This window comes from Eurytemora carolleeae, unplaced genomic scaffold, assembly GCF_000591075.1.
Source record: "Eurytemora carolleeae unplaced genomic scaffold, Eaff_2.0 scaffold133, whole genome shotgun sequence".
Taxonomy (NCBI): Eukaryota; Metazoa; Arthropoda; class Copepoda; order Calanoida; family Temoridae; genus Eurytemora; species Eurytemora carolleeae.
Window position 1 is genome coordinate 82,806 of NW_019396188.1, and position 16,349 is coordinate 99,154.

The 16,349-nt window shown below is 32.1% G+C and overlaps 1 protein-coding gene across 1 annotated transcript; it reads right to left on the reverse strand.

The window, feature by feature from the left end:
* Positions 1-8,470: 8,470 nt before the first annotated feature.
* On the reverse strand, positions 8,471-15,588 carry LOC111697638 (uncharacterized). Its single transcript, XM_023467706.1, has 10 exons — positions 14,605-15,588; positions 13,609-13,687; positions 13,481-13,550; positions 13,185-13,286; positions 12,937-13,005; positions 11,422-11,496; positions 10,920-11,012; positions 10,165-10,236; positions 9,173-9,245; positions 8,471-8,743 (listed from the first exon to the last, which is right to left on the reverse strand). Exons 1-10 carry the CDS (start codon positions 14,798-14,800, stop codon positions 8,709-8,711), a joined length of 864 nt encoding a protein of 287 aa, XP_023323474.1. The 5' UTR covers positions 14,801-15,588; the 3' UTR covers positions 8,471-8,708.
* Between the last annotated feature and the right edge of the window lie 761 nt (positions 15,589-16,349).

A 16,349-nucleotide genomic window follows, 5' to 3' on the forward strand; every position in this document is an offset into this window, starting at 1 on the left:
ATGTTAAATTGTATATTTCTTCTTGAAACCATAAAAAACCTATATTCATCACAGAAGTCTTAATTTAACCTTGATTTAATCATATTTAAAGTGTTTCAGGTCGTCTTTACAGTCTTATTCTTTCTAAGTAACTCTTAATTTTACGAGTTGCATGTATTTTATTGCTAATGTATGCGTGATGCAAAAATATATCCTAAATGCAACATTTTATGTACTGTGTACAGAAAAGAAAGGTTAACGCCAACAAACAAACACACACCCTCAAACAAACCTCTAGCCTCGAGGCCCCTTTATTTCAGGGCAAGGAGATTTACATAGAGTGGAATTAAGTCGAAAAAAGTATAAAACCGCCATTTTGTTTTACTGTTTCCATACTGCAGGTGTAATTCACACATTTGTGCTAGCGCCATATAATCTTTTGGGCCCTGAAACGGCTTTTAATAGAAAACATTTTCTTCAAAATTATTTAATTTTCTCTAAATCAATTCTCTGTCATGCACGAGTTCATTTTATCATAAGCTTTACTTTACATTCCCGAGTTCCTTTCAGCGTAAAAAGAAATTTTTAGCGGTTATGTCAATGGATCGTACTGTATTTTTGTAATGTACTGTGTATACTTTGTAAACATGTACATGAATTGTACACTTTCAGGCTCAAAGGGATTGAAAAAATTTATACCAAGGGCTAGGCTTAAATCCCTTCTATTCTAATCTGTGTTTAAGGGCTTCAGCTAGAAGGTCTCCTTAGGCAGATTGACCGGCATTTAAAAATCCATAAACAAGCAAAAGTAGAAAGTCAGCAATAAATATTATGTATACAGAAATACATTTATACAAAATCGTTAAAATCAAAATTTGTATGCTTAAAATTATATTGAAAGTTCAATTAATACGATTTGATAATTAATTTATATCTTTTGCTTTTTACGAGCTATGATCAGACATCAAAAATATATAAACTTTATACGTTGATATGGAACTAGCTTAAAGACCCCGCTTTAACTGTGGTTTCTCACTCAACTAAGAATCTTTTAACCCAGCTAACAAATTCCGAGTTCCTTGATAAAAAATTAGACAAATCAATTAAGGGGTTCCTGAGTTATGATCGGACCAACAAATGCACAAACAGAGATTACTACTTTATATATATATATATATATATATATATATAGGTACTAACCGAATTTCACTCTTTAGATCTATTTGTTTACACTCTCTGAATTTCATCTTTTTGCATCTATTTTTTCACACTCTATAAATTTAATATCTTTGGGCAGAATATTTATGTTTAAACTCTCTGAATTTCCTCTCTATGGACAGCATCTATTTGTTATATTTGTTCTCAAGCCTGTATTTTTACATTTAAAGGTTAAGCAGACTAATCAGCCTTTCTATACCCACACATACATACTTTTCCTGCCTTAGTCATCTTAGCAAACATTATGTACACAAAGGTATACTGTTCAGTATACATACACTGTACCACGACATGTACCAGGAACTACCATTGCTTTGTTTAAAATATATTGTACTACAGTGTTTAGGAGGAATGTCAGTAAAACTAAGTGCAGGCAGTATTTACATTACTCCCAAAATATGCAGTACACTTTATTAGTAAACAAAGCTACGGGATTTCTTAGTACAGTCGTCGCATTTAAACATGACGCGTACATAACTAATATCTCAATTAATAATTAAGAGATCGCAATATTTTAGCTGAATAATTGTACATCTCAGCCATGTACGGTAAAATTTTCATGAACGTACTGCATAACCTTTCCTAAAAAAATATCACGATGTATATCAAATTATTGGTTTTAATTGGATTTGATTTACATTTTCCACTAATTTCTGGCATTTACAAACTCCATCAAATAAAGGCTTCATTTTACCTTGTTTTATATCCTTCATTATAGTCATTCATTTTACATTAACTAGAAAGATCTGTAAAAAAGCTGAATTTATTTTAAGTAACAAAAAATAGTTTTACTCTAAGAGGAAAAAGATGTTACTTTTTTCAGTCTTCAGAAAAGCTACTCTGCAAAACTTTGAAAAAATATTGTCTTTGATTCTAATTTCAATTTCTAAAATTTTCTTGTCGTCTATGTAGTATGTTAACTTAAATAAATCTAATATGGAAATGACATTATTTAGAGGTAAAAATGTATTTTTTATTGCCCATATCCTTTTTTTCTATTAAAAAAACATCTAATTGTAATGACATTAACTATTACTTTAGAATTTAGAATCATTTAGAATATGCTAGCATAACATAACTTAAAATCTGAAATATCTATAGTATTTGCACATTTAAATTATTTTTGTGCAAATTAAAAAGATATTCAATTTTAAAATCAAATTTTTCAATTCAATATAATTACCCCCAGGGTAAATAACCCCAATAACCCCCCTTATTTACGCCACTGGATTTGAGATAGGTAGTAAGCAAGGTACTAATGCAAGGAAAGTTATTTCAAATGTGTACTGCAGTGCAACTGTCTTTGGACGGAAAAGTAAACACAAGACGGATGTCGAAGCCTGACATGGAATATATTTTCACAAAAATAATCTATGAAATATTCTGGTCATAGGAAACTAATATGTGAATTTTCAAAATTATCAAAATTAAATGCCTTTTACCCCCTCGGATACTGAACGAACACTGATGCATCTATTCTTGTTTAAAAATTCCGCCCAGAGAGAACTTGTTTTAATATGTACGCAGAGTATACGCAACCGCAATTAACTTTCCTTGCATTAGTACCTTGGGTAAACCTGAGGTTTAAGTTTTAAATACTACAGTAAACCTGAGGTTTAAGTTTTAAATACTGCAGTAAACCTGAGGTCTAAGTTATAAATACTGCAGTAAACCTGAGGTTTAAGTTTTAAACACTTCAGTAAACCTGAGGTTTAAGTTTTAAATACTACAGTAAACCTGAGATTTAAGTTATAAATATCTTCAGTAAACCTTTGTTAAGTCACACTTTTCGATTACGAGGGTTAAGTTATAAATACTGCAGTAAACCTGAGGTTTAAGTTATAAATACTGCAGTAAACCTGAGGTTTAAGTTACAATTACTGCAGTAAACCTGAGGTTTAAGTTATAATTACTGCAGTAAATCTGAGGTTTAAGCTATAAATATTGTAGTGAACCTGAGGTTTAAGCTATAAATACTACAGTTAACCTGAGGTTTAAGTTATAAATACTGCATTAAACCTAAGGTTTAACCCCATTTACCCTGGTTTTATTTTGATTGACCCCCCCCCCCCTCTATTTTCTTATTGTGATACAAATCTATAACTTTTGATACGTTTTTATAAAGCCCTTGAGCTTTGCTTCAATAATCTGCAAAAAAAGATATTTTCATTGTATTTCAATCGTATTGACTACTTCGCGATTACGCATGAGGGCCAACGCCTGTTAAAAATTGAAAAGGAGCCTACGACACAGCAATTAAAATAGACCATACTTACACGGAAATGTTTTTGACGTTATTATTGCAATAAACATTAAAAATACCAACGTTAAAACTTAAAATTCTTATAAATTTGATTTTAGAAATTATTTTTATTTCAATATGTGATGGAAATTATATGTTTATCCAAATTATTTAAATCTGACCAAATTATTTGCCGGTTATCTAAGATTAAAGCTGAGTCTGCCAAGAGACACCTAGTGGTTGCTAACGAAACTAATAACTTTGAACGATACAGCTTCTGGACCAATCACAGCTTATTACGTCACAGAAATCAACCAATGAGAATCGTCGCGGTCACATGTGAGTGATTTATTAAAATCGACGAGGGATCTGTAACCGTAGGGCGCGGTGGGTTGTTGGGGGGGGGGAGGTAACAAGGCCACATTCCACTCTCCCCCCCTTCTTTGAGAAAAGAGGGGGCGAACGCAACTAGGAGGTGGCAAGAGTGGTACCCTGTTTTTCAATTTAGCGATTCATGAATCCTGACCCTAAGCAAATTAAAGAAGAAGAAGGCTAAGCACTCTGCGAGGGAGGGAGTCCAGAGTTTCTCCAATAGTAATCACCGCCACCCAAATCTGTTTTGCGGCAAGCGCGCTCCTCAATTGGTAATCTCCACCACCTCAAATAGTAATCAGCCCAAAAAATCAAAACATTAAATCGTTTATTTCTTAGAAATAAGACCATATTGATCTCTTTTAATGACCCTATGGTGTACAATATTGTTAAAGCTTTCTTTATTGCTCCTTTATAGTTTCGAAAATAAATCTATAAATATGCCACACTAAGTGCTAGAAATATATTAAACGTTTTTTATAGTTTCAAGTTTCGCTTTAAGAATGTTTGCGGCATTTTCCTCTGAATGTTGTTTTAAAAGCTTCTTATATAGAGTGGACTAAATATACTTCATTTTCAGTAGGGGGTGGGATGAGACTAATTTTTCAAAATTTTATGCTCTTTCTATGCATATAATTAGTTTTGTTTTAGATGTTGAACTCGAGTAGGCGAATACAAAAATCTAAACACTGTAAAGGTTTTTTGAAAATATCTTTTAAATGGAGATGGATATTACTTTGCATGGGATGAGATAATTTTTAGTAAACAGGCAGCCCGACCTGTTAGTATCTTAACGCCAATCATGGAATGCAGTCATTAAATGGGCGAATTGGATCTAAGATTCGGCTAAAATGAACTGTGCCTTGATTCTCAGTTTTTGTTGACCAAACAAATCTGAAATAATTTGAAAATTTAGTTTAAGTCAATACAGATGCCATAAAACCCCGATAGATGTCGAAAATTGTGTTAAAAGTGCATTAAATTCTTATCACAGAAAACAAAATTTTACGTTGATTACTAATTGAGGTGGTGGAGATTACCAATTGAGGAGCGCGCTTGCCGGAAAACAGATTTGGGTGGCGGTGATTACTATTTGAGGAACTCCATGGACCCCCTCCCTCACTCTGCAGATCGTAAAAAAATATTATAATTGAACGTTAGTAATCTTATTATAATCAGAGGAATGCTTCAAATACAAGCTGAAACGAATGGATCAATAACAATGGTCTCCTGGAAAATTCAGAATAGCGTGATGAACATTAAAGGAAAAGCAACAAGCTAATTTTTTTCTTTTGTGGGGCCGGGGAGCTGGGAATGGGAGGGGCTGAAAACATTATAACTACTTAATGAATTAAAATTATTGCTGGAATAAAGGTGAAGACTGTGTCCTAAAATTTTACTCCTTCAATCATAGCAGATAATCAAACCAATATCTTTCATTCTGCATTCGTTAGGTAAACGTAAATGTAGGATATTGCAACTCATGCAAATCTGCCGAATCTGCCCCTTTAGTAAAGGTAAATTCATGGCCCATATGAAGCATACAGTCTGACCGTGTTAACCTTGTTGCACCGGCTAGTCCTGTCCATAGAGCTAGGTACAGTACAAAATGGGACCAGAAAGGTTGACACGGCTCGGAAATTCAAAAGTCCTACGGCTGCCCGTGAACTGTAAATTATGAGGAACAATTATATGGGACAGCATAGAATACACCCTGGCCCCACCCACCCCTTCTTTATAAGGCTTTTTCCTGTAACTAAAAAAATTGTTTGATAGATTTCTTTTTATTTCATATCAGATGGGGTCATACTTCGAATATCCGGTTGGTAAGCTTAGTTTTTTTTATTGTTTGAGTATAATAGACATTTTTCTTGCCCCCCCCCCCTAAAAATGTTAAGGGGGGGGGGCAAAAATTTTTTTTCGCGCTTCTCGCAAAATATTTCCATCTTGCCCTACACATAAGTGTTATTATTATTATTTTATTATTAATTTATAGTTTTAAAACTATGAACATTATATATATAAAATTATTAATTTTACCATTTAAATAGTAGAGAGGAGCAAATGAAGACAAATGAAGAGAATAAAAATCGAAAAGAAAAAGAAAAGTGAAGAAGTAAATAAATCAAAATATTTTTCAGTGAAAAAATAGGGTTAATATAAAATGCATCAAGTATACCTATAAAACCAATTGTGAGTTAACCCAAAAGAGCGATAATGAATGAATCAGGGGCGTATACAAAGTTTATTTCAAGGAGGGGGGGAAGCCTTTTACGCAGCGTATACAGAAATAAATATGCACGAAGCGCAAATTATTTTTCCCCCCTCCTAATATCTTCTAAGGGGGGGGGGGCATTGAACGGTAAATTCAAAACATTAGGCTTCTTGGATATCAGGCATAATTATAAGATGCTTTAAAGGTACACATTCATTCAGTCCAATTTTACCTTGCAACTAGGGATGTTAACGTTTTCATTCTTTTGAAAAACGATCGTTTCGTTATGAAAACGACGACAAAAAATCGAAAACGAAACGACCGTTTTTAAAAACGATTGTTTTTTAGAAATGGTCGCTTTTCAAACGATCTTTTTTCAAAACGCTCGTTTTTATAAAATTCGTCGTCTGAAGGGCATCTGTACTAGTCATTCAGTAGTTTGTAAGAAAATATCAAGAAGTTTTAGCTCCCCCACAACTGTTAAACTTCATGTAAGACGACATTAAATAATGTTTTTTTCAAAAACTTTAGTTTTTCCAAAAACTACCGTTTTTATAAAGTTCGTCGTTTCGTTAACGATCGTTAACGACAACCCTTCGTTAACGATCTTTAACGACGACCCTTCGTTAACGATCGTTAACATAATTGTCAATAATTTTTTTTTATAAAAACGATCGTTTTCAAAAACGATCGTTATTCGTTTTCTAAAAGTTCAAAACGAGTGAGTTGTTATTAAAAACGATCTTTTTTTCCGAAAACGAAACGATCGTTTTTGAAAACGATTGAAAAACGAAACAAAACGAGCGTTTAACGATCGTTTTCAAAAACGATTAACAACCCTACTTGCATGTACTATACTTTATCTCTCCTTCAAACAAAACTAGCAGAAAAAAAGTATTGTTTCTAAAAAATCGTAATTTTCTTTAACTGTTAGTGTTTTGTTAGTAATGTACTTAATAATAAAAATTTCTGACTTGTCAAAGTACCTGTTTTGAAAAAAAGTAGGAGTACAATTGTAATTAATACAAAGGAAGCTCTAAGTTCATTTATATGTTTGCTATGGCTGGCCAAACGGATGAATCAAATGGTCTCAATTTTAGTGAGGAATTCATGGATAACTTTGGGGATGACATAAGCTAAAAAGATAATTTTTTTTGTTTTAATTCGATTTTAAAAATCCCACGGGCAACGCCTGCATACTTCAGCTAGTTTGGAATAAAAAGAAAGATTACAAAAAGGCGGTGCAATGAATAAGATAAATTAAATCTAAATTACAAAACAAAAAATAGTTATTTACTACCTCCAAACTCAAGCCTTCGTGGCTTGACATTTAAAAATAATTGTTTTACTTCGCTATTCCTGATAGCGCCCATCTGATTAGGATGAATGTGCAAATTCTAAATTGATTTTTCTGGTCCAAGTATACAATTTTCTTAGTGCTCTGAATGAACGCAAACTATTTTTTTATGTTCTTCGCTCTTCAGTTTAAGATTTGAAAAGTGTGAAAGCTCTTAGTTCTAGGGGGTGTACTGCCCCCCTTGCCCCCCCCTGTTTACGCCCTTGAAAGAGTATATGCTACCACTTGGTTGTACCTAAGGCTGAGCCTGTTACCACTTTTTAAAATTGTTTTTGCATTCGGTTTGTTCCCGTGAAATATTCGGTTTGTTTCTGTGAAATATTCGGTTTGTTCCCGTGAAATATTCGGTTTGTTCCCGTGAAATATTCGGTTTGTTCCCGTGAAAACACAATCGTTCCCAGGAAAGACACCCATCCATTGAATTTGGCTTGTTCAAGGTTATAATGTAAGGAAGGTTAATTGCAGTTGCGTATACTCTGCTTACATATTGAAGCCTTTTCTCTCTGGGCGGAATTTGTAAACAAGAATAGATGCATCAGTGTTCTTTTTGTATCCGAGGTGGTTAAAAGCATTAAATTTTGATAATTTTGATAATTCACATAATAGTTTACTATGACCAGAATTTATTTATTTTTTATGTAAAAGATGAATCCCATGTCAGGCTTTACATTACCTCCCAGAGACAATACACAGCAGTACAAAAGATGCGTACACCTCTGAAATAGCTTTCCTTGCATTATAAACTTGGCTTGTTCATACGTTGTTATATGCGCGCAGTTGAGTTTGACTGGATCATGTATTTTGTGTTTGAAAATAAATTCTATTATTATTACTATTATCAATATACGTATAATTAAAATATTAATAAAAATTGCTTTCAAATCATAGTTCAGTGCAAGGTATTAATGCAAGGAAAGTTAATTGCGTACATATTGAAACCAGTTCTCTCTGGCCGGAATTTGTAAGTAAGAATAGATGCATCAGTGTTCGTCTTGTATCTGAGGAGGATAAAAAAAAAATAGTTTCCTACGACCAGAATATTTCATAGATTATGTTTGCGAAAATGGATTCCATGTCCACTCAAAGACAGCACACTGCAGTACAAAAATGACAGGCTAGGGGCCAAGCACTGCGGCTAGAATAGGCTATGGGGCCGAGCACTGCAGTTAGGCACTCTCTCTGTCTTGTGATTCAACGGGGCAAGGGCTTCTTACTGAATGTTAACATGTTTCATTATAAATTAGATTTTGCACTCATTTAGAAAAGAAAATAAATTTATTTTTTCTTCTTAATTTTCTGTATAAATATTCATGGCATCTGACATCTTACTTAATTTTCCACCAGAACTCGAGCAGAAATACTAAAAATAATTGGTAAGGTAAATATGTAAATATGTAAATATGTAAATATGTAAATATGTAAATATGTAAATATGTAAATATGTAAATATGTAAATATGTAAATATGTAATTTGAATTTGATAATTTTGAGTCCTCAATTTAAATCAATTACACGTGTGAAATGTAAACAATAGAATAATAATTCTGCAAATATAATTTAGGTATCCCCATTTTTACATCAATTAAATATATTATCTAAAATTGCTGTATTCATTCAAGTAAAATGATCAAAATAAACTTCTTAATAATTGACTGCCATGATTTTTCAATATATCAACATAAATTAGTTATTTTGTCTTAGAAAACATAAAGAAAATTGTTAAACTGCTTTGAAATGTTGACTTGACTAAGAAACTGGTATACTGTTAAGTAACCAGTAATAACATTACCTATTGCTGATATAGCAAGACCACCACTTAGTAAGAAGAAAGAAATGGCCAGATCTGAGATGGATAGAGTTATCTGAATAATAGTAAATCATTTTAGAAAAATTCTAATCTAATTTTAGTAAACTCTATCAACGCATCTCTGACCCTTCAGTAAAAGTAAATTCAACCTAAAGTCTGACCGCGTCAACCTTGTTGCATTGGCTAGTCTCCTATTGAGTGTCTGCTTTATAGACCCACTGACGGGTCGATACAGTACAAACTGGGACTGGAAAAGTTGACCCGGCTCGGAAATTCAAATGTACTACGGCTGCCCGTGTATCCACTACCCATATTGCAATTCATTTGTTAGCTACTGGTAGGGATGGGCATGTTCCAACTTTTTCTAGCCGTTTTGTTAACTGTTACTTCCAAGTTCCAACCGTTAAAAAAGAAAAATTAATGATTTCAATTTTATTAACTCCGTTAACAGAAAATTTACAACAACAAAACACATATATTTCTTTAGATTTAAAGTTTCATGCGATTTTAAGCAGAAAAAACGAAATTAACAGTTTAAAAAAAAATTTCTGTTTTGTTTGAACTGAATTTTTTTTTCTTCAAAAACAGCTATTCCATTTTGTTAACATTTTGAAAATTAACGGTTTTTGACTTTTGTTAACAGACTCTTGTAAAAGATATAATCCATTTCATTGTCCATGCAGCCTGATAGATGGATGGAATGAATGGAATAGCAGTGAGTGAAAACTAGACGTTCAAAACACCCACAATTTTTGTAATGATTAAACTATTGCTCACAAGGACAAAAGTAGCCAGACAGTTAGTGAATATGGTCATAAAAACTGGGGCTTCAGGGATCACAGATTTCATACTTTATGAAAAAATTCAAATTTTTATTTTTCAAGTTTAGTCGTAAAAGAAAACAATGTGTCCTAAATCACATTAATGTAGGGTGGAAGGTCGATTTATGGCAAACTGAATAATTTGTATTTAACCTCTGATGGTGTTGAAGTATCATGAACCTTGACTGAAGCGTATAAATTTTCTATTTTTGTAGAGAACCCAGCCTAGAGAATAAAGTTCAAAACTGATAACTGAATTGAGGCATGATGGAAATAATAATCATTAAACATTTTATGTCATTGCAAAAAGAGCGTTTTCAGAAGCACTTTTATGAAACTATTGTGTACTTTATTAAACTCTTTTATTATAAATGTGCAATATTACGTAGTCATAGTGTTGCACAATTTTGATTGGTTCCCGGATTTTCTCAATTAAATTCAGGATATTTCGATTTTATTTTCTTCTATATTTTCAAGAAAATTTAAAATAACTTTATTTTTAAAATTGGTTCTTTATTAAAAAGTTTAATTTATCTAAAAATAATATTGCAATAATACGGGTAAAGAAATGCTTCATAAAATTACATGCAACACTATTATTTTGGCACAACGTGTAATAAAGTTTTAAGATTTTTCTCTGTATCTTAAAGTTTTAGCGAGGGACAAATATGATCCAAAAAGGCTGAAACCTTCTGGATAAAGAGAAAATTTTGTCCAACAACTTTTAACACTTTAAAACAAAATAATAGTGTTATAGCTAGAAATTGACAGAAATTTGAAATGCATTGTCTGTCCATTAGCTATTTACATTATTACAATAATGGATCAAGAAGAAAAAATGGATTCTGAGGAATCTAAAGAACTTGGGGAAGGTATTCACTCTATTTAATCTTTTCTTTAACAAGTACCTGATGACAGAGCAGTATATGATTATTAATATCATTTTCCCATTTTGTTTCCTTTTGAAAAACCCAACCAGCAAAATATGGCATTAATTTCTCCTAAACATTATACACATTTAAGTGAAAAAAGGTAAGTTCAGATAATAATCATCATCATTTTGTGGCTATCAGAGACCCTCTTTCAAGCTCATTTCAGACTTTGGATTACAATAAGTTTTTGCAATAAAAATTCATAATTAAAATTCATAAAAAGAATTTTGTAATGTTCCAGGATTATTATGAGATCATTTCACATGGAATTGATCAGGGGCTGTAAAATTGTTCTATAAAGTTTTCAAGCCTGAATCATGACTCATTTCATTAGCTAATGAAAAGAAAAATTTCAGCTTTAATTTTTAGAAGTACTTAAAACTTTGAAATACAGAAAATTCTGACTATTAAATGCTATAATCCCTACTTGTCAATCATACTGTTTATAACTTTGTATTGAGTTCAAATCATGAATCACCTTGCTAAAATAAAATACTGGAGTATTCATCCCTGAAAATGTTTTGTTGTTTCGTATGATGACCAACACCTGGTCCTGGAATACAATAAATAAAACAATTTAGTATTTTTCAAGCTCAAAGTTTAAAGAGAATATTTTTTGAAAAAAAAATAGAATAAAAATGCTGCGCAACCCCATGTGAGGGACAGGACCCAGGATGCTACAGGATATTCGCTTGCAATTATCCTAGAGAAGATAATGCAAAGAAATTTAAGTTGAAGAGGGACACAAATGTTCATGAAAAGGATGTTGCATCTGTCCCAAGACATTCCCTGGCACCCAGAAGTTGTTTTGTTTAATCACTGCTGTTTCAGAATTCCAGAGGGGTGCAGAGACTAATTTGATTCAAGCCCCCCCCCCCCCTTTACAACTGAAATATTAGCGGTTATATTAGCGGTTTAACTGATGAGTGGACATCTAATTCAAATTTCACATTAAAGTATGGTCTTGCTGGAAAAAGAGAAACTAAAAACATTGCTTGGAGTTTTATATAGATTTCCACAGCTACTGTCCACTGAGAATACTTTTCAAGAGATGAACTTTGGGAATTTGAAAGGTCTGGAAAAATAAATATTCCCATTTTAAACCTATGGTCTTATGAGGAACTTAAATTGTCCACATCCTTGAAAGAAATCAAAACTTAAAGGGAGTGTTCGCGAAAAATGAAATGGGTATAGGCTTAATGCGATAAAAAAGCGCTTTTGATCGCTACTAATTTTACTTCTATCTGTTGCGTCTATAAGGAGAAAATTGTTAAACACGTCTCATACCGAATAACATGGCGTCCATTCAAATTGAGAAAATTGCAACATACGACTTAGACCGTAAAAAAATCAATTTAATTTCAAACAAATCATTCAGATATTACAACCTATAGTCATCGATTATCTTTCGCCACATTTGTATATATTTGATATTTCATACTAGTTTTGATTTTGTTTTTCAAAATAATATTTAGCTTACAACTTGTTTTCGAACATTCCCGGAAAATATGAAAATGTCGTCTTCATTACCAAAAATCCTCTAAACAAGAATAAATGTTTTTATAAGTAACTCTCAGATCATAACAATTAGAACATAGTATGAAAAATCAACTATATATAAATGTGGCGAAAGATAATCGATGACTATACATTCTTCGGTATGAGACGTGTTTAACAATTAAGTGCTAATAAATTGCTAAAGGAATTGAGTCTTTGCCACAAATCTGATTTTCTAATCACTATATCTTTGGAACCAAATGTTGCAGACCTTAGATATTTCAAACTATGAATTCTGTTAGATCAAGTAATCTGAGTTTGAAGTATCAAAGGTTTACAACATCGAGTTCTAAAGATATTGAGGATTAAAAATTTGACTTTGTTCCAAAGACTCAATTCCTTTATGAGAAAAACGTATCCAGGGATGTCGAGCTGTACAGCTACTGGTAACAGTTGTTTTGGTTTGAATGTAAGGATCTGGGGAAAAAATCATCACCTTGGGTTCTGGTGTCACCTCGTTTTCTTCAGTATAAACATTCCAAAGTACTTCATCAGTTGAAAGGGTCTATATAGGTAGGAGCGTATTCAGAAATTTGTCTAGGGGGGCTTAGCCCCAATTGGGGCCTTAAATCAATAGATTTTACTGGTCCTGGGGGTCCTAGCCCCCATAGCCCCCCCCCCTTAAATAAGCCTCTGTGTTTAGTTTTCATTGTATTCATTTAAATAAGTAAATCATTTGTATACCGCGTCTTTAAACTTGTAGTTCTTCAGGGTATCTCTTTGCCATGGATCTTTAGATGTGGACAGATAATTATAATGCCAGGAGTATGCAGAGAGAACAGACAACTGCAAAAAGAAAATAATAAGAAAAAATCCAGGAAGATTGAGGCAAAAGAAAATGCAGCATTTTTGAAAGTTTTTTTTGTTTTTGAAAAATTCTTGTCGGCAAATTTAAAATTTTTCCTTTCTAAAACATACAGGTCGACATATTGAGTTTTCATTATCTGGAACAATGTATTCTTTAAAAACTATAAACTAACCTTATTCTTTAGAACAATGTCCTTAGAAGTATCAATTGGAGATTTAAAGGAAGGACTCAGTAAAATGGCCCTGAACATAAGTTTTGCATCAAATTAAAGAATAAAGTTCAAATTGTGTTTAATCCTACCTTAGATTACAGGAGAAAGCAAGAATTATGAATAGTGAGCCAAAGCTCCATATGGTTACAACAATTCTACCACTTAGAACTGATTCAAAATAAAGAATTTATACTACATCATAGCTAGGGTTTCCAACGAACAAAAACTTTCGCAAAAAAATGCAAAAAATTTTATCAATGTTTGGCAATGCAAAAATAATGCAAAATTACTCGAAATAAACAATTAATTAACTGAGCATTTTAAGTTGTATTATATCTTAATTAATCATCTCTCTTTTGTGCTTTGTTTTGCATTTATTTTTCTGTTAGATTTTGTGAAACTTTTGCATGTCTTATTTCGCAAAACAGATTGAAGTGAAGTTTTGCAAAAAATAAGCTAAACATGACAAAAGCAAAATTTTCAGCAAAAATATTTTTTTCATGAAAAATGCAAAATTTTTGCAAAACCATTTACACATATTGCTGGAGGAGCTATAGCAGCTGTAGTTATGCAAAATACAATTAAGCCCTATTCAATTTTGTAAGATATTTATATGAAAATGGCATCAGACAGATCAGGATTAAGAAAATAACATTAATGACATATTAAGGAAAGTCGGAACAATAAACCTGCCTAATTAAATAAGCTATGAATAATAATACTAATCTAGATTCTGTTTTCTGTAGATATCTTACAAGTAAAATGTCTAATGTCAAACAGAAAGCAACCTACATATTTCCTAAATTATGTTATGATCAATTAATCTAAGTCACAAGTTTTTCTAAGCCAGCATGACTTTCAGATGGATGTTCCACTTTCTGAGAAAGGGGGTCCTTGTCATATTTGATAGAAAATGGCTAATATTGGAAACGAATGCTTGATCACTATTTGTGATGAAAGTTCTATGAAATTTAATCCATAAATGAAAATCTTACGCTTGGCTTGATCTTCTTTATACCAATCTACGTAGGGTAAAAGCATGACTAGGACAGTGTCTGGCTGTAAATAAAGTCTTGAAATCTTACCCTTGGCTTGATCTGCTTTATACCAATCTACGTAGGGTAAAAGCATGACTAGGACAGTGTCTGGCTGTAAATAAAGTCTTGAAATCTTACCCTTGGCTTGATCTGCTTTATACCAATCTACGTAGGGTAAAAGCATGACTAGGACAGTGTCTGGCTGTAAATAAAGTCTTGAAATGTGTGAGAAAAGTTTGAACATGCAAAACCATATTCATGGATCTTAGAATATGCAGATATATCAGATATATCAGATATAATATTTATAATTCAAGTTAATACAGCAATAATGCATTAACTGACCATGAAATCAAAATGAAAAAGGCAGGGCTTTACCAGGAATAACATTCTTACCAATGAAGAAGGTCCATTATGCTTAACCCTATAAAGGCTGGGGGGGTCTGAATCTATGCAAAGCCTTAGGGGGTGTCCCACGCCCCTCCCCTCCGCCCTTATAAAAATGCCTTAGAAAATAGGTATAGGGCTGAAATACATGTTTATTGCCCATTTTTTCAAGGCCAGCACATTGAAAAAAAATTAGACCGATGATTTAGTTGCTAGGTATGGTAGAAAAAAAGCCAAAAAAATTGTCAAAAAATGTTAAAATAATTGTTTTTGTTTTCAACAAATATCAAAGTGTGACATGTGTTTCTACATCCATTTCACGCGGGCGTTTAAAAAATATAGCATTTAGATATATCTTTAGCTTTAGTCTCAAAAAAGTTATGGGCTATCTTATATTTTTTTTTACACAGACCAGACTTTATACTGCCCTGTATCCTACCTGGTATGCATTAAACAGATTTAATTGTCACAAAATTCAAAATGCAACAGTAAAATATCTTTCCTAAATTTTCCTATTAATACATTTTATGAAGTTTATGATCATGTTAACTTTATATTAGTACCAAAATATGCAATAATGTTATTAATAACAATGTTTTTAAGAACATTTTTTAAAAATAAATTTGTTCTATTTTGCAAAGTAATTTTTGAAATAAAATCTAGTAACTCATAGTGACACTTTTAGACTTAAAGATATAGTGCATAGATGTTAGAAAAGAGTTAGAAAGAGTTAGAAAGAGTTAGAAAGAGTTAGGTTGAGGAAAAAGGATGGAAGATTGAGAAAGGAATTGAGTCTTTGCCACAAACTCAAATTTTCTAATTCCTTTATCTTTGCAATCTGATGGTGTAAACCTTTTATATTTGGAACTTAGATTATTTGAGCTTATGTAATTAATAGTTTGAAATATCTAAGCACTACAACTTTGGGTTGCAAAGATGTTGTGCTTAAAAAATGAGTTTGTGGCAAAGACTCAATAACTTTGATGAAAAGGAATTTTTAGGAAACATTAAAATCTTTATTGAAAATAATTAGTTTCAGATAGAAACATAAAAATACATCCTTAAAACTACAGCAATGACAAATTATAATTTGGCGGTTAAATTAGTGTTGTATTAAACGCTCAGTTTATTACTTAATGTAAAGACATAATGATTTTTGCACAAAGCAGAGATAGGATTAAATCTATCCTAAATATTCTTTCTTTGTTAAATTAACCAACTAATATTACCTTCTTAATATTTCTTATTTTAGAAACAAAAAATATCAGAAGCAAAGCTATCCCAACTCCAAAAAAGCTGAAATAATTGAAGTACAGTTTTATTAAACAAAGGATTTGCAATTTAAAGTTAGCCTCTAAACTAAATAAGAATTGCGAACCAGCTTACAAAGTCAAAAACCTTGATTT